We start from the raw sequence: 22,828 nt of genomic DNA on the forward strand, positions 1-22,828 counted from the left end.
GGTGGTTGAACAATGCCCTCTATCGAGTGACTGACTACTGGGGAAAAAGGTAAGATTAGGTTTCGGTGTTGATACTCGGTTCAGGTTAAACCCTATATATATATACCAGACCAATAACACTCAGATAGCTTAAGCGCCGCGTTGGCACTTTATTATAGTTCTAGTGGTGATGAGATAGTCATAGAACAGACAGATAAAAACCCTTTGCTGCATTGTAACTCATTTCCCTTTACGTTCCTTCGGCTGTCTGCTGCCAGCGCGGGGGCGGAGAGGGGGAGCTGTTATTAGATTATTTGCAGGTATTAATGAAAAGAGACTACTCTTCCCAGCAAGCTCTAGGGGAGAAAGCCCGGCTTAGGCTGCTAACCGAGGCTATATAAGCATCTCAGACGGCGCGGGTTTCAGACGTTCGTTGGTGGCTGTTGAGGCAGTGACGGTTATATTTTTAATGCGGTGGCGTCGTTCTTGTTTACTCCCTCGCTGAACGAGTTGGTTTTCTACGGCCGTTTCATTATTTTCGCGTGGCATTTTCGATGAGGCCGAATGAGGCAGGTGAGGTGCCCGCTGTGGCGGCGCGCCTGGAGGAGCTGAAGCGGCGGGCGGCCGATTGCATCGAGGCGTCGTCGGAGCGGCTGGGGGAGCTGAGCCGGAAGATCTGGAGCCGCCCGGAGTTGGCCTACGAGGAACGCCAAGCTCACGGCGCCATGACGCGCTTCTTCACCAGCTGCCCCTCGCCGCCGGAGGAGGAGGTTTGGCTAGTGCAGCGGAGCTACAAGCTGGAGACGGCCTTCCGCGCGGACTGGCAGTGGGACGGGTATGCCGCTGAGGCCGGGCAGAGGAAGAAGCCGCCGCCGCCGCTCCTCCGCCTGGGCTTCCTGTGCGAGTACGACGCGCTGCCCGGCATCGGCCACGCCTGCGGCCACAACCTCATCGCCGAAGTGGGCGCCGCCGCCGCGCTGGGCCTGAAGGGCGCCCTGGAGAGCCTTCGCCGTAGCGGACCAGCCGCAGGACTCCTCCGCCAGGTCCCCGCCGTCAAGGTGAGAGGGAGAGAAGTTGCTGCTTGCTTCTCGTCTCAGCTTCTCTCCATGTCCTTTTTATCCCCCTTTCTTTGTGGCTGGTTCATGTATTATATACTTCATTTATAAAAGTTACCTTTCCATCATACCCATTTTTTCATTTCTTGTTTTTGTAAATCGTCCTAGGAGAGATTCTCTAAAGGGAGGTATATGCATCTTTTACATATGAATTAATAAACGAATATATTTTTGTATGTGCCCATTCTCCCTCTGGTAACGGGACTCCTATGTCGCAGTGGCCGGAGGCTTTCATTCTATTCCTCTTCATGACTCTGACGCTTGCAACTTTCTTCTTTCAGGTCACGGTGTTGGGCACTCCTGCTGAAGAAGATGGAGGAGGCAAAATAGACTTAATTAAAGCTGGGGCTTTTGATGGTCTAGATGTTGTTTTCATGGCCCATCCTTCCCAAGAAGATGCTGCTTATTTGCCAGATGTAGCAGAACATGAGTGAGTAAACTGGAATGAGAGACATTGTTCACTTTTTCTCAAAGAGCCTTTCCGGTTTTGATCCCCTTTTGCTGAAGGTTGCTTGGACGCACTTTTTCATAATCTCCTGTTTCTCTCATAACCGTTAATGCACACTGTGCTTTTTTTAGAGCCAGCAAGTAAAAGAGACAAGTTTCTGCCTCAATTAACTTGTATTATGTGAAGTTTGAGATTTTATGCTCCAGTCATTAGGTAATTTTCCTGAAGGGCTCCACTGAAAAGGGAATGATCAATGGCGTTCTAGGAGAGCTGCCAAAACTGCAGGGCCCCAGGAGGACCCACGGGCACCACCTGCTAGCTAGAAAAACCCATCCCCCTGAATTTTTCCAGTTTTTTTCTGGGCTTTCACATCTCTACTGCTATCAAGATATAGCAACCCCTGGGACAATTGGGCTCCTTTGGATAGATTTGGGGGGGGTCCTTGCTGTGTCTGCAGCACAGCAACAGCAGTGCCTTCTGCTCTGGTACCAAATGGCATAGGATAGTTTCTGCCCAGGGGCGTGCAAACTTGCCCTCTTACTCTGGGAGTTATGAGGGTAAATATTAGGATTACCAGCGACGGAGCATGTGAGTAATCAGAAGCAGCAACACACTGTGTAATCGCCACTTTCCATTTCTCCCTGCTGTCCTGTTTAGAGATAGGAGAAGAGCAATAGTGGGAAAGCAAGGAAGAACTGCTGCCTCCTCTTGCTTGCTCATTCAGCATGGCAGGGAGAATTGGGTGATGTAGTTGTAAGGAACTATCACCGTGCCCTGCTTCTGGACACTTACGTGCTGTTTGATCCAGGGGGCTCATTCCTGCCAGCCCTCTCTTTGGGTGGTGCAGCAGGGAGGATTTGGCCCAGCAGAAACTTCCCAAAGTGAAGATGGAGGAGCAACCATTGTTTTTGCTTGCTCTGCTCTCATCTCTCTGACCGGCATAGATGGTAGGGATGATTAGACTTGCTGGGCCCAATCCCCATTACTGTGCCTTCCAAAGGGAGAGTGTCAGTGAGCACATGAGAGGATGGAGTGACTTCTCCTTGCTTTATCAGCTGCCTCCGTCGTCTACTTGCATAGCTGTGCTTTTCCACCAGGCACTGTGGTGTTGGAGATTGGGACCAGCAGGCCCAATGCTCTCTGTTGCATTACCCAGAGGGAGAGAGGGTGGGCAGGGGCAGCAGCTCTTGCTCTTCTTGAGTGGTGCCATAGGGCCCATTCTTATTTCCCATGCTGTCCAGAAAGAGCAGGTCCTCAATCCTCCAACCTGCTTACTCATCCTAACTCTCTTGCTTTTGGCTATGCAGTGGGGAAGATTGGACTGATGTGTGAGGAAGATGTGGGGACCATAACCCCCATAACTAGTACTTCAGTGAGGGTGACAGGGGTCAGAGTTGCTTTGTTCCTCAGCTCTCCAGTTATTGACCCTATCTTACATATTTACAGTAGTCTGTATATTCTGGGCAAAATACTGAATGTAAAATTAAGAGGGTTCATGTTTGTTTATTTATTATTTATTTATTATTTGATTTATATCCCGCCCTTCCTCCCAGCAGGAGCCCATGGTGGCAGACAAAAGCACTAAAAACTTTAAAACATCATAAAAACAAACTTTAAAACACATTAAAACAAAACATTTTCAAAAACGTTTCTTTTTTTAAAAAGCTTTCAAAACATCTTCTAAGATTAAAAACATTTTCTAAAAGAAGGTTTAAGAACATATTAAAAAACAATTCCAACACAGACCGGGATAGGTCTCAACTTAAAAGACTTATTGAAAGAGGAAGGTCTTCAATAGGCGCCGAAAAGATAACAGAGATGGCGCCTGTCTAATATTTAAGGGGGGGGGGGAATTCCACAGGACAGGTGCCACCACACTAAAGGCCCGTTTCCTATGTTTTGCAAAATGGACCTCCTGATAAGATGGTATCTGCAGGAGGCCCTCACCTGCAGAGTGCAGTGATCGACTGGGTATATAGGGGTAGGGGTAAGACGGTCTTTCAGGTATCCTGGTCCCAAGCTGTATAGGGCTTCATACACCAAACCTAGAACCTTGAACTTGTTAATTATATGTTTAATTATATGTTAATTATAAATTTGTAATGAAATGCAGCAGAGCTTCATTTTCAGGAATGTTTACCTTTTTGAAACATGCATTTGAAATGTTCATCTGAGCTTGCCTATTGAACTCCAGCATTTATTTATTATACTTCTTTAAACTGGCTGTATCAGTATCCAGGTAATCCTAACCACAAATTTTTTAATTTTTTTCTTGGTATGAATTTTATTCCCTGATAGCTAATACGTGACAGCTGTCAAGTGACTGTCAACTGTTGGAGTAGGAAGTCCTGCAATTTAACAAGCTAATCTCCCCCCCCCCCTTTATCCCTTCTAATTTTTAGTACACAAATTTGTACTTTTTATAATATGGCATGTATAGGCTGGAACCATTATTGGGACTAGAGATGGAGCCGGTTGTTTTCAGTTGGAAGCAATTCCAGTGACACAACTTTGCTTCATGTGATTCTTTGTTTGTTTCAACTGATCTCATTACAGAACATCTCCAGAAATTAGACTGGGTGTTTCCCTGCAATATAGAACTAAATATCTTGTGTCTTAAAGCTGCATAGTTGAGTGTTATAAACTTCTATATTTCTTTCCCTGTTTGACAGTGTCTACATTTAAGTGACCATTTCTGCAAAGACTACCACGCACATTTAAAAAAGTAGAACTGATGTCTGCTAATACATAGTTTGGAATTTATTTGCATATGAATACATTGTATTTTTCTTATTTTTTTCTGATGGCTAACACAAACCCAGAACCACAGATTATCATGCTGGATAATATCAGTAGTCCATTTCTCTTGTTCTGTTTTTTTTTTTATTGTGCCCGTGGGCCATGCAGAAGTCCACAATCAGGTATGGTGGCTGTGTTGATTCTTTATTAGCCTTCATGGCATTAGGAAATCAGTGGTGTATTGCAGATATTGCAAGGATGGACAAGGCACATTTCTCCAGTTTTTTTCTTCGTGCAAGTTATGACTTTCATCCCAAAATACTTTTCTTTAGTAAGACCCATAGATCTTATGCTGTGCATTTATAAAGACTGTGGCTTCTTTTCACCAGCTAGCGCTAATTAGATCACTATAAATGAAATAAACCTCAGGTGTCTTTTCTCATCACTGTAACACTGTTAGATATGTCTTTCCATTTTTAAAGTGAGCTATCCAACACAGACAACTTCTTGTGACTACATTAGAGGCTGGAGAACACTTCCTCACTTCTTCTGAAAATTGCATAGCATGTTTGTATATATGAATATGTACAGCAGGGATGTTATCCCTTTGTAGAAATTTAAATCAGTATCTTCAGTTTGGTTTGATTTAACCCTCTTCTGTTGTTCATCTTGAACAGAACTGGAATAAAATCTAATATAGGAGCTATAGGCTTTGCAATTAATTGTGGTCTCATGTAACAACAGAATACTTTTGATCAGTACTAATTCTAATTTTTTTCACATCTTCTGCAGGTGATTCATCAAGTAAAAACACACAGCCCTTTGAATTGTCTTCATTTGCAGAACACAATTATTTTTTGTGAATGCAGTACATCTGGTGCTTGATCTTCTCTTGCAGCAATAATAGTTTACTAATAGGATTTAGGGGAAAGGAGGTGGTGTACATCAGCCTGTCAAAGTATTAGACTAATTTATTTTAATTTTTTTTACTTTCAGATGTTTTTTATATACTTTATTCTTAGCTTTAGCATCTCTGCACATATCAAAATACGTAATAGAAAAGTTTTGCCCATTTTACTTCTCAAATGTGGTTTAAATAACTGTGCCATGACAATAATGAGATGGTATTTTTGATACATTAGTCAGCATTGAACTAACAGTACTGAACTCTCCCCTAGAAGTTGAGAGTTCATTTGAGATTTCTGAGAAAGGACTAGTAAGCAAATTTAGTTACGTTATTTATTTTAGGAATTTATACCTCACCTTTCAAATTCATCTCAAGGTGGCTAACACAACATTTAAAATGTAGCAACAAATAAAAGCAATGAGCCAGAAAATAACTTTCAAAATCACTTATCTAATTAAAAGGGGAACCATGTATCATAAGAGGCTGTCAGATAGCGTAGCAGACTGTGCCTTGTGCCTAAAAAATAGTAATGAAGGCACAGGTGAACCTACCTATGAAGAGGGTTCCATAGTTGGCACCAGCCCGGAAATGCTCCACTAGTTGTCTGCCTAACTTCAGAAAGCAAGGGCACGCAGAGAAGGACCTCTGACAAATATCTTAACTGATGAATGACATTCCAGCTCTTGGCCCCCCTTAACATTAGTTAAAACATTTTTACCCGCAGGTGGAAAGGCTCCAAGAGCAGCTTACATAAAGTCAGTAACATGACTGTCTCTGCTCACAGGCTTTTAATCTAAAAGACATAGGGTGATACTCTCTTTTAACTCAGTTAATTTAAATTGGTTTTCTCTGGATATGAGTTAGTTGGATATCACCCATAGCACAGAAGGAAAAAGGGATGAGAAGGAAAAAGGAAAACACGCAAACTCGGGCACCAGTTTTTGCCAGTGCATCTTATTTCAGTGGGAGGAACTCTAGCATTGCAGGTTTAGTATTGTTATGTTCAGCAGCATTGTTGAATTCCACAGCATGAGGCATACGACATTTCTGGCTGCTCTGAACAAACTGACAGTATAGAATATTTACATGTATAAGGATTGAAGAACGCTGGCATTCTGAGCTCAGCAACTAGTAATCTCTAGGTTAGTTTAGTTTGGTCTAGTTGGGATAGAAATATGATCCTTTGTTTTACGTTACCTTGTTTCGTTGGAGTTTGTTAACTTTGTAGCCTGGCATGACCTGAAGAGGCTGGGCTGTCCTTGGGTGCACCTTTACAAGTTGCACCTAGCATGTATTGCTGGGATTATTTTGGGTCATGTTGAAAGTGGATGATGTTGATACACAGCATATCCACATATGACGGCTACTCTGGCACTCTGCAAAACTGTTGAATTCTTTGTAAAATTTAGTTTTGTTTGGGAAACATTTCAATTTATTTTCCCATAGCACCTTGAAACTACTTTGTTTTCAGTTAGTTTTTATGTTTATCCTGACCTTTTCTCTATAATTTCCATCATGTGTTGCTGAACACATCTCTGCATTTTTAGAACAAAGCCTGTATGGTGTTGTACCATGGTCTCCAAACGTGGGTGCAGCCAGAGAAGAGGACTATATCATCATCATCATCATCATACATACATACATACACTCTAGGTTCTAATTCATACTTTAGGAATGAATTCATGGCAGCAGCAAAAGCCTATGCACAGGTCCTGTGCCATGCAATATTATTTTTTTATTTTATTTATAGCCTGGTTTTCATTGAATAAAGTTAGAAAATCATACAAACAGGTCCAATAAACAACAAATTAACAATTCTGTCATAAGGCAAACAAGCAAAACTACAATGAGAACAAAAAAATAAAAAACCCATTTAACAAAATACCTTGATAAAAAAACCACACCCAGGACATTCAAACACATGAAACAACCAATTGTCTTAGTAACAGTTCCCAGCTCATCTCTCATCTGTGGCAGCCTACTCACTCCCTCTCTGTCCCTCACATAAAGAGGGACCCACTCTGTGCCAGTAGGCTCTCTCTCTGGCTTTTGAGCAACTTAACACCTTTCACCCCAACCCTGGCTCTGATCCTGAGTGGCATGAATTGTTGCTTGCAAGCATCCACAGCAAGAACCTCCTACCCCTTGTCTATAGTAGCAACAGAGCACAAACACACACGAAAATGTGCGTTTCTTAATACCTGTTTCTAATTAAGCTAGTCATCTTACATAAATGTAACTCAAATTTTGCAAGGTCAGAATAAAGCCATGAGGTACATGCCTAGAATCTAAAAACAAAATTGTTGCAATTCATCACAGCTGGTTTCATATATTTATCTAAAGATTTTAGGAAGTTATAATGGATGCCAGGATATATGAGTGTCAGACTGGGAATCCAGGGTTCAAATCTTCACTTGGCCATAAAGCTCACTGGTGACCTTGGGCCACTCACATACTCTCAGTATAACCTACTTTACAGAGCTGTTGTGACGATAATATGGAGAGAACGATAATGGTATACCACTTTGAGCTCCTTGGAGGAAAGATGGGACATAAATATAATAAATAAATACATAAATAATAAAAGTTGAGGGAATAATTGCTAATCTTTTAATTCCCACAGATTTTATGGGACAAAGTTATAGTAGTGCGAAAGTTGTATTTCAACACTATATGTTGCTTGAATTCTGAATTCTTAGGCTAATTTTTTCACATTGCTTTCAAACATTCAGGTTTTACTTAGTTGTGATTAGATCTTTTAAGATTACATTCATTTAAACTACACTCAGTTCTTGTTCATGAAAATAAACATCCAGACAAGGTTTTTAAATTTGTCAAGAACACTAAACTGCTCTCTGTGTAATTCAGTGCAGCGTCAAAGCTGGCAATTATTTGACCTTTTAAAATTTAGAAAATGTAAAAACTTTTATTTTTAAAAAGAAGGTAGAAAAGATTCCTGCAGTTACTCATATTTAATTAAAAAGCATTACTACATTCTGTCAGTTCTGTTATCTTGACAAAGCAGTTGGTTCTGGTGAAGGAAGCTTTGCATGTATGGAGCTTCTCCATTGAAAATGCTTCTCTTACACATACATGTTTCAGTTGATGAGCCTAGTTTAAACATACATTTTTTCTGTGAATGTGTATTGCTTTCTATTGAAATGAATGCTAATAGCTCCCTATGCAGAAAGGATCTCTAGGCTGTGTTTGGTATTGTAGGAGGTGGCGAACAGAGAAGATGTCAGGAAATCTCAAGTGAGTTAATTGTAGTTTTCATTATTTGCTTCACCCCTTTTGAAAATGTCTCTTTTCTTGGTTGATTTGTTACATGGTGTCTAGTAGAGAAACTTAAGTATCTGTCTTTAATAAATTAATATTCTTTATTTCCACAGAGCTTAATTTTTGTCTTGTATGTGTACTTTTCAATCTACTGGTTCATAGAAATGTCAGACTTTGTTTTGTGGTGACAAAAATCAGCCTTGGGTATTGAAGCTCCATATCAAATACCTCCCACTCCCAAAATCATGTTGGTCTGTTTTTTCAACAATTTATCTTTATAGAGGTTTGAGGTTAAAAAAAACTACAACCCCACAGTATACACATTTGTCTCATTAAAACTTAAGTTCATTGAATGAATCCAAAGGGATCTTTTTCCTTTCAAAAAGTGTTTAAAAACAAGTGATGGCTTTTATTTCCTAGTGTGACTGTGAAATACTATGGAAAAGCTTCTCATGCTGCTGCTTACCCTTGGGAAGGAGTAAATGCATTAGATGCTGCTGTTCTTGCATACAACAATCTGTCAGTTTTAAGACAGCAAATGAAACCAACATGGAGAGTTCATGGTGAGATCTTCATTAAATCTTATGTCCAGCAAGTAATATTTCAGAGACTGTTGAAGCAAATATATTATAACAGGCATGTTTATGTTAAAATAGAAATGGCTATTCGTGTGTTTTATTTTTCTGACATTCTTTTGGTGAAGTAGAACTTTTTTGAAGAGCTATACAACTTCATTAAGAATTTGATCACTTAATAGACTTTGAATGCCTTTGCACATAACAATGTCAAAAATCTTGGTTTAGTAAACCATACTGTGCATTAGCTGGCGCAGAGTGGTAAGCGGCGGTAATGCAGCCGAAGCTCTGCTCACGGCCGGAGTTCAATTCCAACGGAAGGAGGAAGTCAAATCTCCGGTAAAAGGGGTTGAGGTCCACTCAGCCTTCCATCCACCTGTGGTCGGTAAAATGAGTACCCAGCATATGCTGGGGGGTAAAGAAAGGCCGGGGAAGGAACTGGCAATCCCACCCCATATATATGGTCTGCCTAGTAAATGTCGCAAGACATCACCCTAAGAGTCGGAAACGACTCACACTATAAATGCGGGGACACCTTTACCTTAGTATATGCAGCCTAACAACTAGTCCCACCATTTCTCCCCTGGTGCAAGTAGGTAAATAAACCAGCTTAACAATGCCTAAACCTGGGACTGTAGTTGGTTTCTTAGTAACAAGCTGTGATCGCTTAATTAGACATCAAAAATTTGTTGTTGGCTTACAAATCCCTACTAGTTAGGGAGAAACAAACCATGATCCCGGATTTGGATGTCATGCTGAGTTGGTTGCCATTAGGCTGCATGCACAGTATGGTTTATTAAGCCAAGGTTTTTTGTTTGTTACTTTGGTTTAGGCATTGACATGTATACTATATTTTGTTACTAAATGTTCATATAGATAGCGGTTGGTGTTTAGATTGATACTACTATGGCAAACATGTGCAATAATGTGAATTGTAATAGTGAGCAGCCACAGATCTTTGCCTCGCAAAACTGAGGTCATCATACCTTAGCGGTCAGTCTAGCTTGCTATATCCTCCCATCTTTTTACACTTTAGGGATGCTTCTGATGACATTTTTACCTGCCCCGCTAATCTGATTGGGATGTAGCTGTGCCAGGCTTGTGTTCTCTGTTGGAAGTTTTTAAGAATGTGTAAAGACATCTATGAGTATGGAATTCAAATGCTTTAATGCAAGCTCTGCAGTTCATGCAATCAACACATTTATTAGTGGAGTCCTAGGTGAGGTGGTGGTTAAATAATTAAATGCTCCCACGTATTGAAAAATCCTTGCACATACAAAGGTTGCAATCCAGTACACACTTACCTGGGAGGAAGATCTATTGAACCCAATGGACCTTATTGCTGAGTAGACATGTATTGGATTGCAGCCTTAGGCTTTAAGTGCTAGTTCACTACATAAAGGGATTTTTGTTTGAGTGGGGGGATTCAAACATGTCATATTTACACCTGCAGGCCAAAGTGTTATAGCCTAGGAAAAGGTTTAATATGTGACCTACTGTTGTTTCTACCTAGTCATAATAATATGGACATAACTATAGAAAGATTCTGGTTTGCATAATGTTTCCTTTTAAATAAATCAGCAACTACTCCACAGCTAATAAGAGCTCAAATTACCCTTAAATAATTGCAGTTTGTTAACTTCCCTGAAGTTAATAATTATGGGGAAAGTGTCACATCCAGCTGCATGGTAAAATTTCTAAAAAGCTCAATTAATGTAGATCAGGGTAGGGAACCTCTGGGCTGCGAGCCTAATTAATCCCACCAGGCCTCCCCTTTCAACCCACTGTGACACACCTGATGTCATATGCTGTGGGGTGAATCCAAGGAAAAGCACTTCTCATGCTGCTAGTGTAGTGTTTGAAAGGTACTATTCTGTTAAAGTCTATTTCTGTTTGGGACCCATATGAATTCAGAGTTACTAATAATTTATAAATATTTTTAAAGCACTGTATTTCACATTTATTTTGCAGAATTATTTTATTTCCCAATGATTTCATGAGTAGCTATTGAGTAAAAGCCACAGAAATATTAAAGTTTCTTCTAAATGTCTAACCTTCTAAAACACAAATGTGTGCTGTTGGGTTCCTTTAACACAGTTGGTATGTACATTTAATTGTTGGCTGCCTAGTTATTAATACTTTATTCAGTGCCAAATAAAAATTGTGTAAAGTGGGATCCATATTATGGCTTCAAATCTTAAATGCAGAACTCTTGTAAATCACGTGGGAATTGAAACAAATAAGAACAGCCTTTCAGTTACATAGGACAGTACATACTTTTTCAATGTTTTGTTTTCACTGAATTCTGATCAGTGGCCAGCCATGCCATTCTGTTATTAACGAGACAATCTGATTTTACATGTAGTTCTTTGCTGATTTGTTCCCTTTCATGGTGCTGCTGGACAGGTATTGTGGGATCAGTGCTCCTCATGCTTGCAGTTTTTTTTTGCTGCATCCATACGTCATTGGTATCAAAATTGCCATCCCATTTTTTTTTTCATTTAATCAAGATTTACCTATTCCAGGAAAAAATTGAGACGTAAAACAAATCTGTTGTCAGTGGTCTGTTTGGCATATTTCAACAATCCATTTGCAAATTAGCTACCACCACCTGAGTGGAAGCAAACACAGTGATTTATATTGCTATTAATACTTACTTATATTTATATTGCTGTAAACTCTAATATTTATATTTAACTTTAATATTTATGTTGCTGTAAAGTCTATTGCAAAGAAGTTAATACCTTCTATATAGAAGATCATTCTTTCCTGAACTGTGGGTCAGGATAGAAGGTCTGGATATTGCATAAAAATTTCCTCCAGATGAATTAAAATACAAAAGACTTTTAGTATTTTTATCTAATAATAATTTCAGTTTAGATTTCAGGGTGTTGTTTTCTCGTTCTGTATTTCCTTCCATCCAATTTCTGCCCTGTAAAAGTGTTGCTCTGTATTAGAGCTATTAAATCAGAGGGTTGTATTCAACTAAGGCTACAACCCAATGCATGTCTACTCAGAAGTAAGTTCCACTGGGTTCAGTGGGACTTACTTCCAGGTAAGCGTGTATTGGACTGCACCCCAAGTCCTCAGAACAGACCCACTGAAATGAATTAATCTTAGCCATGTCTGTTAACTTCAGTGAATCTACTCTGAGTAGGACTAATACTGCCCGAAATAATGTAAATTGAAAAGAATGAGACAAAGTTTGTACCTTAGTGAAATTAAGAAAGGAATGGTATGTCTTGTTGCAGACCCAATTTTTGTGATGCCCACATTAAACAGCAATTCATTGTGTTTAAAAATGATTTACAAGACATGAACTTGGTAATGTTTAACACCGTTGCATTGTTAGTAGTTAAATTAGCTGGAATAGCTCTATTAATTTTTTTAAAAAGCTAAACACTTTTTGCATAGGCAAGGTTGCTGTATTCATGGTGTTAACTTTCTAGTCAGCATTTGGCTTGTTATGTTGTCCTGAGGGCTAGTCAAACTCTTTGCACAACGTTCAGTCAATTAAAATGGGTGGGGAACCTTTGACTCTCCAGATGTTGCTAAACTACAGCTCCCATCAGCTTCAGTGGCTAGTAGTAGGGATGATGAGATTGCAGTTTAGCAACATCTTGGAGGGCCAAAGGTTCCCCACACCTGAATTAAAGCATTTGTGTACCGGACATCAGTCCAAGTGGTTTGCTGCTTGTCAAATGATAACTTGCCTTTAAAATATTCTTAGCTTGTGGACAATTTAAATCATAAATATTAGTGAAAATTTTTTTTATTAATGCTCTTGTGAGTGATGATACCTTCTTCAGGCAAAGTTGGATTACTCAGCCAATATCAGAAAACACTGTTCTCTGTCCAGTCTTTATATCCCCCCAGATGAGGAATTTCCCAGCATAGAGATACAGCATTGGTAGTTAGCACAAAATAAATAAGAATTGGACTGTACCAGCAGATCAGCACTCTGTTTTTCTCTGGCCTTCTTGATCAACCATATATAGTGATAATGTTTCAGAAATCTTAATTGTGCATATTGAAGCTTGATCATTTGCTGAAGCAAGGTGCAAGGTTTATTCAAGGTTTATTTTTTTCCTACTACACAAACAGCCAGTACGCTGCCCACCCGCAGACTAGTCAAGTAATTAGTCCCATAATATACTATTAGCAGTGCTATTTTTGTGACAGTATTCACCTGTATGGAGTACTGGCACCTCTTGTTTTGCTGCCCATGCCAGCCATTTTGTGCTGGCACCCACAGTACTTTTATCAAGATATGAGTGCCGGCACCTCATTGTTGTTTTCCACCAAAAAGCACTAACTAGTAGTATGAGGTTATGAAGATTTAAATTAAACCAGTGTTTATCATCATTTTCTATTTCTTTTTTAGAAACTACCTAGCTCCTTATTGAATCCCATATTACAACTGCACAAAAAAATCACACAGTTTTTTTTTATAGTGCACAAAATGTCCAAGGTGCAAACATGGCCTTGTACTTTGGAAACAAAACATAATGTGACTTGTGGTAATCGGTGCTTGTAGGAAGTTGCTTGAAATTGTAGTGAAAGCAGAGACACATACTAGAGTTACTATAGATTTTCAGGCCTTCTCTGAGTGTCATCTTTAACCTGTGAGACAAAGCTTGCCAATTTTTGCTTCATAGCTAACAACTCATTCATTTTTACACATTCGCTTCAATAGGGCTTCCTGGGTATCCATCCACTAATAGCCCTTCTTGCTACATATAACTGTTACAAACATAAAAGGATTGCATATTATAATGTGCACCTTTAGGCAGGAAAGCTTGTCCGTTTATACTCAGCACCTAATATGATTTAGATGCTTTATAAATATTAATGTAACTTTCAAACTTGTTGCTGTTGTTTTGTTACATAAACTTTAGCAGATTGTGTTCTGGCAAGTGATTTGAATAGCCCAAGACAACCAAAGAACTGTCAAACAAGATACATATTTGGGAAAACAACTATTTCAAATATTAAAATCTGAAGATAATTTTCTGCTAAAAAATTTGCATACATTTTGAGTGCCTTAGGTCTGGGCATTGTAGAGGTAATAATACTGCAATAATTTAAATGATCTTGAAACAAAGAGGCTGTTCTTAGAATTTGTCCATTCAAACCCTTGGCCAAATAAAACTCTTTATTCAGGCAAGACTTGCTTTTAAGATGGGAAATGCCATACTCCTTTATTTTTGTGTGAAGCCCCCCTATTGAGAATGGGATAATTCATCTAGGGCTTACTGGAGGTGTCTCAGAGAAGGAAAACTGCATGCTCAGAATCTTTCCAGCATTGGTATTGCCATGGTTTCTCCCAGGAAAACTCAAGATTGCATTTAAATGGGGAAAAAACAGAAAAAATCATATATTTATTTAGGAAGAAATGCTACAGTTCCCATCCTGCTATCCTTTCTCTGCAGATATTAGGCAAGAGGGGTACAAAACTTATACATGTATAGATATGACAGATTAAAAGTTCTCTTCAAAGGGGCTTCAGTTGGGGCTTTCATTAAGTTTTTGGGTGATATCCAGTTGCCAGACTCTTGAGTAGACCAGTTGAAATCAATGGACTTCAATGGATCTACTCATTACTAAAAATGTCTAATGTGTATTAGATCTGAGCCAATAGGAAAGCAAAGAAATGGCACATTGCTTTTGATCTAGAACCTTTTCTTCGCTGTTGTTAATTATATTATCCAGGGCTGGAAAAGAGTTGGTGTTTGGAATTCTCACTCACACACACACACACACACACACACACGGAGTCTTCAGATGCTGATGTGGAGAGGACATGTAATTTAATATTTGCTCCTAAAAATTGATGCCATCTAAGAATTTGAAATCTTTTCTTACCCTTTGTTTTGGTCAACTTAGGGATAGAAGGCATTGCATAACTACTACATTAGTATTGTCCCACCATATAGTATGTGGAAGAAAAAAGCCAGAGAAGTGTACTCTTCAAAACTGATACCTACTCTGATTAAGCAAGTGACATTATGGCATAAGCACCATCCAAATTGTTCAGTTTTAATTCATACCTGACTCAATGTGAAAGGGATGGTTTTATGCCTTGACTTCTTCTCTGGTAAAGTATATTCAGCATCCGTCTTACTGCTCCCTTAACCCTCCCCCCCCCCGGTCTAGTACCATCTAAGAATATTTCAGCCTGAAAGACAACAAACAGAAAAGATATGAATGTATATCTAACTTTGTGTTTTTTAACTGAAATAATATATTTTCAAAACACACTTTTTGTTCCTTAAAGAAAGCAAGAAAATCTTCAGACTCTGTTCCCACTGATCTGCTGGAGAATAGAAAAGAGTTGGATCAAGTGCACAAACTAGTGTGGCTTTTCTATTTAGCAGTTTTGTAAGAAGCCTCAGAAAACCTAGTGTACAAAGCTCTAACTTCAGTTATATTTATTTTTCTCTCATCTAGGCATAATAAAGAATGGAGGTGTGAAACCTAATATCATCCCTTCTTATGCTGAATTAGAATTTTACTTGCGTGCTCCTTCGTTAAGGGAACTCTCCATCCTGACAGAAAAAGCAGAGAACTGTTTTAGAGCTGCAGCTCTGGCCACAGGGTGTGAAGTAAGGTTTTTAAAGGTTGATTAAGCTTCTGTTTAAAAATTATATGTGAGCTGATTTTGAAGTAAAATGAAAAAAGTGTGAATGACATCTTGACCAAACCACTCAGCCCCTATTAAATTGCTTTTGTTGTAAGAATTATAGCATCTAAATGTAAATATCCTTTGACAGACACCCTCTATATTTGTGGTTCTGAACAGACTAAATCAGGTGATGAACTTGCAGCCTGATGAGGCCAGCCAAGACATTTGAAGCACCCCCCATCTTTTCCACCATTGCAGGACTTCAAGGAGTAGTTTAAGCCTCTCCTCTCAGCTCATTGCCGCAGTGGGGATGAATGTGGTGTGTGTTTGGCCATGGTCACTATTGGCATGCAGCCCTTGGACTGGAAAGGTTTAGCCACCTAGATTAGATCGTGATCGTGTTGAATTCATATCTCTGCATAGCTGATAATTTGGACTTAACTGGATTATTATCTCAGCTTCATCAAGTCATAGTTCTCCAAAGTGCTAATAAATCCAACTAAACGCCAAATTTCACATGCTTTTAAATCCACAAAGACTAAGCACCAGGCTGTATTCCTTTCACACTGAACATTTTCTTAATACATTTCCTTTGGTAGATTTACTGGGGCGGGGGTGTTGATTGTAAAGATAGTAAGTAGGCAAAGAACATGAATCCTAAAGGTTCAACTTCAAATTAAGCCCTGATTATTTCAGTTGAGCTCATTTCCAGGTGTTTACCCTTGGAGTGTTGGTCTTTCCATATGGTAGCTTTTGAAACTGACATTCTTCCCCCACACTTCAAATTAATACTAGTTTGTAAAATGCTTGCAGTTAACCTAAGGGCAGGAAACAGAAAAGGGCATGCTTGTTTTGGGAAATAATGCAACACTTGTGCTTCATATCTATAGAATGGGAAATACAGAAGAATACTAATTAGTTCCTAGGAGTGTAAGTCTATGTATGCTGATTTTGAAGTAAGCCCTCACTGTATTCCCATGTAAGCAAGCGTAGGATTTCAGTTTAACACTGCAGTGTTATGCATACTTGAAAGTAAATCTCACTGAGTATAATGGGACTGACGTCTGAGTAAACATGCATAGGATTGAGCTGGAAATTTTTTGGTTTAGGTGTTGTCTGGTACTCTTGTAGAAAAACAAATGTATATTTTTTTTCTGCCTAGGTGGAATTAAAAGGTGGTGCAAATGATTACTACAATGTGCTTCCTAACAAGAGCCTGGAAAAAGCCTACGTAGAGAATGGGAAGAAGCTTGGCATGGTGTTCATCCCCGATGATAACTTGAATGGGCTGTCAGGTAATCATAGAACATTTGTGTACTCACATTATTCAAGTTGGCCTTTATTCCAGAATACTTTAAAATTTATATATTGTTCTGCCCTTTCCAGTTGGTGTAGAGGTAAAACCTCTTAATTCTTACTTCTCCTTCTCCTTTTTTAAACTAGAAAATACATTTAAAAACATGTTAAGAAGTTCCCTGCTATTGGGAAGTCTGATCAGTTTCCATATTTTAGAGTATCATCTCATGTACTGCTAAGTAAATGCAGGAAACAAATTTTAAGGTTTCATAAGGGAAAATAAAATTGGGCTGTTCTGAAACTTTGATTATTCATTTTTTTTATTAAAAACATTATGATACCAGCACAGGTTCAGAAGCACATGTTTTAAATGTCTCCCTTTTAACCATGTTATCATAGTGAAGATACTCCCTTTCCTGTATTGTTCTTAGCATTGTTAAGTGAGGATAGAATGAGTTAATTGTGCAGCTGTGTTGTAATGTTTCTGCAATTCCAGGGTATCGGCTGTTCATCACAAACCATGTTGGAAAATCTACCCCACTGCCCATCAAAATGCAAGGGATAGGATTGGTAGCCCCTAAGTAAACATTTATTCCAGGACTCTTTGATTCAGGGCTCCTTTTTGGAGGAAGGGCAGGATATAAATTAAATAAGGGAAGGAGAGTCTGCTGCTGCTACTGCTGTTGCTGTGGGATCGCCACCTCCACCACCCTTCCCTGTGGGACTTCTGCCTGGCAGACCGGCATCCTGTAGGACCAGGCCCCAGGTACCCAGCCAGCTGGGACTGATTGCTACCACCTGTTCCTCTTTGGAGGGATACATAAGCCGGCTGGCTGGGGTGGCCTGGGTGTTTGTTTGTTTTTTGTGTGCTGCTTTTTTGTGTGTGTGTGGGATTAAGGAGGATTAATTTTATGATGTTTTAATTGGAAATTGGTTTTAAATTGTTTAGGACTGTGGTTTGTTTTTGTATATGTATATTATGTATAGCTTTTTGTTATTGTAAGTCGCCTAGAGTGTCCACTAACCTGGCCAGATAGGCGACCAATAAATAAAATATTATTATTATTATTATTATAAATAAATAAATAATTTGATGCTGAAGAAAGGAAAAACTCAGTTTCTGTGTATACTACTGAGGAATAAAACTTTTTTTTCCTTTCAGAGTGATGCTTTTCCTATTCTAGTGAGGAGCTTTAAACTGTTAATAAATAAGGCTAAATCCTCTCAACTAAATACTCGGTTGTGCCATTGGAATGAATTCTGCATTTTGTTTAATTTTATTTTGTAAAATATGTTTTCTGTTAGAAATTTACCTAATGTGCTTGAAAAACACATTGTGAAATTAGCGTGATTCTACATTTATCAACTTTAATTGTTGAACCCAAAATCTTCCTTTTATGCTTCAAACAAATCTTTGTCCTTTTATCTGTGCTATGTGCTCTTTACTCTGCCATACCTTCCCATGACTAGGGATTGGAGTTGAGTGTCCAGTGCAGATTCTTGTATTTCCATTTAGTTTCCATTGCCTTTGACTGCTTCTCTGTCACTCTCTTCTTACAATTCTGCAGGAAATAAATAAATAAAAATCTTGAAAATCCTGACATTTAAAACAATAATATATGGAATTGGCTATTTGCACAGTTCTGACTATAAGCAGCTTTCTTGGTGTATAATCCTGATTTTTGGTGTGCAGAGCATGCACAACTCTGCAGTAAGTGTATAGCTTCCTTTGGTAGCCTGATGTGATACACTTAAAACTCTACGGTGTGTTACCTCTCCCTAGGTTCTACTGATTTTGGAAATGTTACCTTTGTGGTTCCTGGGATCCATCCTTATTTTTATATTGGCTCTGATGCACTAAACCATACTGAGCAGTACACAACAGCTTCAGGTTAGTGAGTTTTGTGTGTGCACGCACATTTCTCCTTCAAAAAACTCTTGAGAACACTAAGGTAGAAATTACATAGAACTATTTACTTGTTAAATTTCCCTCTGCCTTTCCTTCAAGGGGCTTACAGTGGTATATTGGCCTCTCAACACCCTGCTGAGGTTGGTTAAGATCAACTTGTCCAAGGCTGAGCAGGCTTTGAACCTGGGTTTTTCACATCTGAATCTTACTTCCAAGAAGGGTGCATATTTCTGAGAAATATATTTATCAATGCCTTTGTAAGGAAATAATGAGAAATTGTGAGGGTTTATTGATTATGCAATTGTGACATTGTATTAATGAAAGCTACATAAGTAGGAACAGATGTTGCATTCACATAAAGCTGCTGCCCTGATTTTATTTATTTTAATTTGTCGGATTTATTTCCTGCTTTTTCATGAGTGGTTAAAATACTATAAAATGCATAATAAATCATAAAAAATAACAATATAACAAATAAGAGCAAGTAAAATTATCAACAGCAGCAGTTAAAATCAGATTGCTGACAGGAGTGAGACCTTGGCAACACATAACACTTCTGCTCAGGGATTTGCACTGGATGCTGACTTGTTACCGAGCCAAGTTCGAGGTGTTACTATTGGTATATAAAGCCTTTAACAACTTGGGACCAGTGTACATGCGGAACTGCCTTGCCCATATGCACCCACTCAAGCACTTCAATCTGCAAAACAGGCACTGTTCACATAATACTACTTCTGCACTTGTAAGAAATTGTTCTTTTAGTATGGAAGCACAAACTCTTTGGAAATCCTTGCCTATTGGCATCCTTCGCTGTGTTCTTTTTGGCAGCTGCTTAAAACTTTTTTGTTTAGGCAAGCTTTTCCAGACACACAGATGTTGAAGTGCTTTAATCTTTTCAGTCTATTGCTATTTTAATTGTTTTAAAAATGTTTTAATTACTCGTAAACCAGGTTAAATTGGCTTCAAAAGTGGTTGGTTGTATTCAGTGGTGTCCTTTGCACTGACAGAAGGCTCTTCAGCTCAGCAGAGGCTTCTGTTCAGCAGAATGGGGAAGGAGGGTGATTTTTGCCAGTTTCCCTCCCCTATGCAGCCTCCTGCACCACCGCTGATACTTCTTAAGGCTCCCCCAACCCTCAAGCAGATTTTGGGTGCACAGAGGGTACTGTATTTTCATTGCAGTTGTTTTGATCCTTTCTGCTCTTGTTTGTGGGTTTAATTTACCATAGGGTCAGAAGAAGCTCAGTTCTATGCCTTGCGGACAGCTAAAGCTTTGGCAATGACTGCCTTGGATGTTATTTTCAAGCCAGATTTATTGGAAAAAGTCAGAGAAGACTTCAGAATGGTGAAGCTGAAAGAGGAAGTTTACTTGAATATCCCTGAAAATGGAAAAGGATCTGGTCTCGGTATCGGAGCAGCATGTGCATCACGTTGAAATAGTACACCATATTACAAATCTAAACATGAAAGTTCAGAATTTTTCTTTTTGAATTCTAGGGAATGCTTAATAGCTGGAGAGATGCTGATATTTTGAGTGATGCAACTAAGCGACCTCAGTGTATTATAAAAATATTATCTAATATATAGCCACAAAATTACATGATTTCTCTGCAGTCATTGAAAATATGCTGAATATTATAGCTTTGAAAACTTTTAAAGACATTTTTTTAAATGCTAGTATGATGGTTAGACAGGAACATTGGATTATCTTCATAGCAACTGTCCTCTTGCCAAGGAACAGTGAGAAGTGCTGCATGTTTAGCTTACTATATGCAAAACCAAATGCAATTCATCAGTACAGGTTTAATGTACATTTTAAATCTATATGTATTTCAACTGAAGATACCAAAGGTTAGGTGGTGGTTGTTCAAGATGTGCCTAGATTTTCACGTTAGGTGGATTTACTCTCCGAATTTTTGCAATTGGGAGCTCAGCATTTGAACATACAGCACTTTCCTCTTTTGGTCATCTGTATTTTTCTGGAATACTATCCCTGTAATCATTTGATGTTTCACACGTAGGTTGGCTACAGAGTTCTTGTACTGTAGAGCGTCCAAATCATCTGTATCCCTTAGTCATTTTGTGCATAGCATAGTAGAGAATATGCTGTATATAGATACTCCAGAAGAAATTAACATGTATAAAAGTGAGTGCCCAAGGATAGTTTTTAAACTGAACCCCCAAATTGTGTTTATTGTGAAAATGCTTACTATATGACACCAATTAAGCAAGAGTGGTGGTTTATCTCATTGAAACAGAAGCTAAAGCAGTAGCTTGGCAATTTTTTTAAAAAGGTTACTGTATAGCATCAAAGAAAGATGTGCTAACATGGTACATGAAACTTGCTTTACTGTATATTTATGCAGAACTGCATTTTGAAAACTAATTGTTTCAATCTATTAATGTAGCTGCAGTACAAAGTAGATGGGTAGAATGTAGAACGTATGTTTCAAATTTATGTTCCTTTCTGAAATGAATTGTCTATAATTTTACCCGTTTGGCTGCCAGGTATTCCCCAGTACCCATAGGATGTACAATGATACCATAGGTGACTTGAGAAAAGGGGATGGCAAATCCTATGGATATTCAAATCAGTACCCAAGTATTTTGGGTAAGCCTCTAGTGCATTTGTGAAGAGGAAATGTTACCAATCCTGTGTAAGGTCAGCAGTAGATGTCCTTTGAGGCAGAAGAAATAGATGTGCTTTTCTCTTCTGCAGAACCAGCTCCAGAAGATGTTGACAGTGTGCATTGCCAGGCCCCCGAGGCAGGTAAAAGATATATCACCACAACAGTGCCACCTGTCTCTCTTTATAAACAGGACTTTAAAAGTCCTGAGGCAATATGAGACATCTCTGTTTGCATGCTCAGTTTTCTGAAGTTTGGGGGCTCCACTGAGGGTGCCTTGCTGGAGGGCCCCCAAAACCCTGGAACTATCATGGAACTTCTGATATATTTTCCAAAAAATAGTAATTATGAGTTTGTAAGAAGACTGGTTTAGCAATGTCTTGAGCTGTGGAATATTGTTCCATAGAAGCAAGCTCTAGAACATATCAGTGAGCCTTTTGAGAGTTTCCTTCACTTGAATGTTAGTTTTTTTCATTCAGATCCTTGACCAGTCTCAGTTTTCTAAGATGCTCACTGTTTTCTAAGAGCAAAGAAGTGATCTGGAGCCAGGCATATCTCCACAGCCATTTGCTTAAATCTGCCTTGCAATATTCGTTTGCTCGCTACAATATTTGGTGAGGCATGGTTTTCCTTAAGAGGCTAGCTTTAAATGGATCTTGGAATTGTCATTGATCACAAGCTGAATATGAGCCAACAGTGCGATGTGGCTGCAAAAAAAGGCAAATGCTATTTTAGGCTGCATTAACAGAAGTATAGTTTCCGAATCGTATGAAGTATTAGTTCCACTCTATTCAGCACTGGTTAGGTCTCATCTTGAGTACTGTCTCCAGTTCTGGTCTCCGCACTTCAAGAAGGATGCAGACACACTAGAACAGGTTCAGAGGAGGGCAACAAGGATGATCAGGGGACTGGAAACCAAGCCCTATGAGGAGAGACTGAAAGATCTGGGCATGTTTAGCCTGGAGAAGAGAAGACTGAGGGGAGATACGATAGCACTCTTCAAGTACATGAAAGGTTGCCACAAAGAGGAGGGCCGGGATCCAGAGTGCAGGACACGGAATAACGGGCTCAAGTTGCAGGAAGCCAGATTTCGACTGAACATCAGAAAAAACTTCCTAACTGTTAGAGCCCTACGACAATGGAACCAATTACCTAGAGAGGCAGTGGGCTCTCTGACACTGGAGGCATTCAAGAGGCAGCTGGACAACAATCTGTTGGGAATGCTTTGATTTGGATTCCTGCATTGAGCAGGGGGTTGGACTTGATGGCCATATAGGCCCCTTCCAACTCTACTATTCTATGATCCTATGCCTATTCTATAAAATATTTGTA

General features: G+C 39.2%; 1 protein-coding gene across 3 annotated transcripts; it reads left to right on the forward strand.

The window, feature by feature from the left end:
- The first annotated feature begins 56 nt into the window (after positions 1–56).
- PM20D2 (peptidase M20 domain containing 2) lies at positions 57–20,467 on the forward strand. 3 transcript variants are annotated; one of them, XM_061623313.1, is made up of 8 exons: positions 62–1,037; positions 1,376–1,524; positions 8,408–8,443; positions 8,888–9,030; positions 15,493–15,647; positions 16,830–16,962; positions 18,747–18,854; positions 20,099–20,467. In XM_061623313.1, the coding sequence occupies exons 1-8, from the start codon at positions 534–536 to the stop codon at positions 20,302–20,304; spliced, it is 1,434 nt and encodes a 477-aa protein (XP_061479297.1). In that variant the 5' UTR covers positions 62–533; the 3' UTR covers positions 20,305–20,467. The 3 variants fall into 3 exon arrangements, with proteins under 3 accessions (XP_061479299.1, XP_061479297.1, XP_061479298.1); XM_061623315.1 differs by lacking the exons at positions 18,747–18,854; positions 20,099–20,467 and adding an exon at positions 17,460–17,943 and having other exon boundaries at positions 57–1,037; XM_061623314.1 differs by lacking the exon at positions 8,408–8,443 and having other exon boundaries at positions 67–1,037.
- Positions 20,468–22,828: the final 2,361 nt, after the last annotated feature.

The sequence above is a fragment of the Rhineura floridana genome, chromosome 4, assembly GCF_030035675.1.
Source record: "Rhineura floridana isolate rRhiFlo1 chromosome 4, rRhiFlo1.hap2, whole genome shotgun sequence".
Classification (NCBI taxonomy): domain Eukaryota; kingdom Metazoa; phylum Chordata; class Lepidosauria; order Squamata; family Rhineuridae; genus Rhineura; species Rhineura floridana.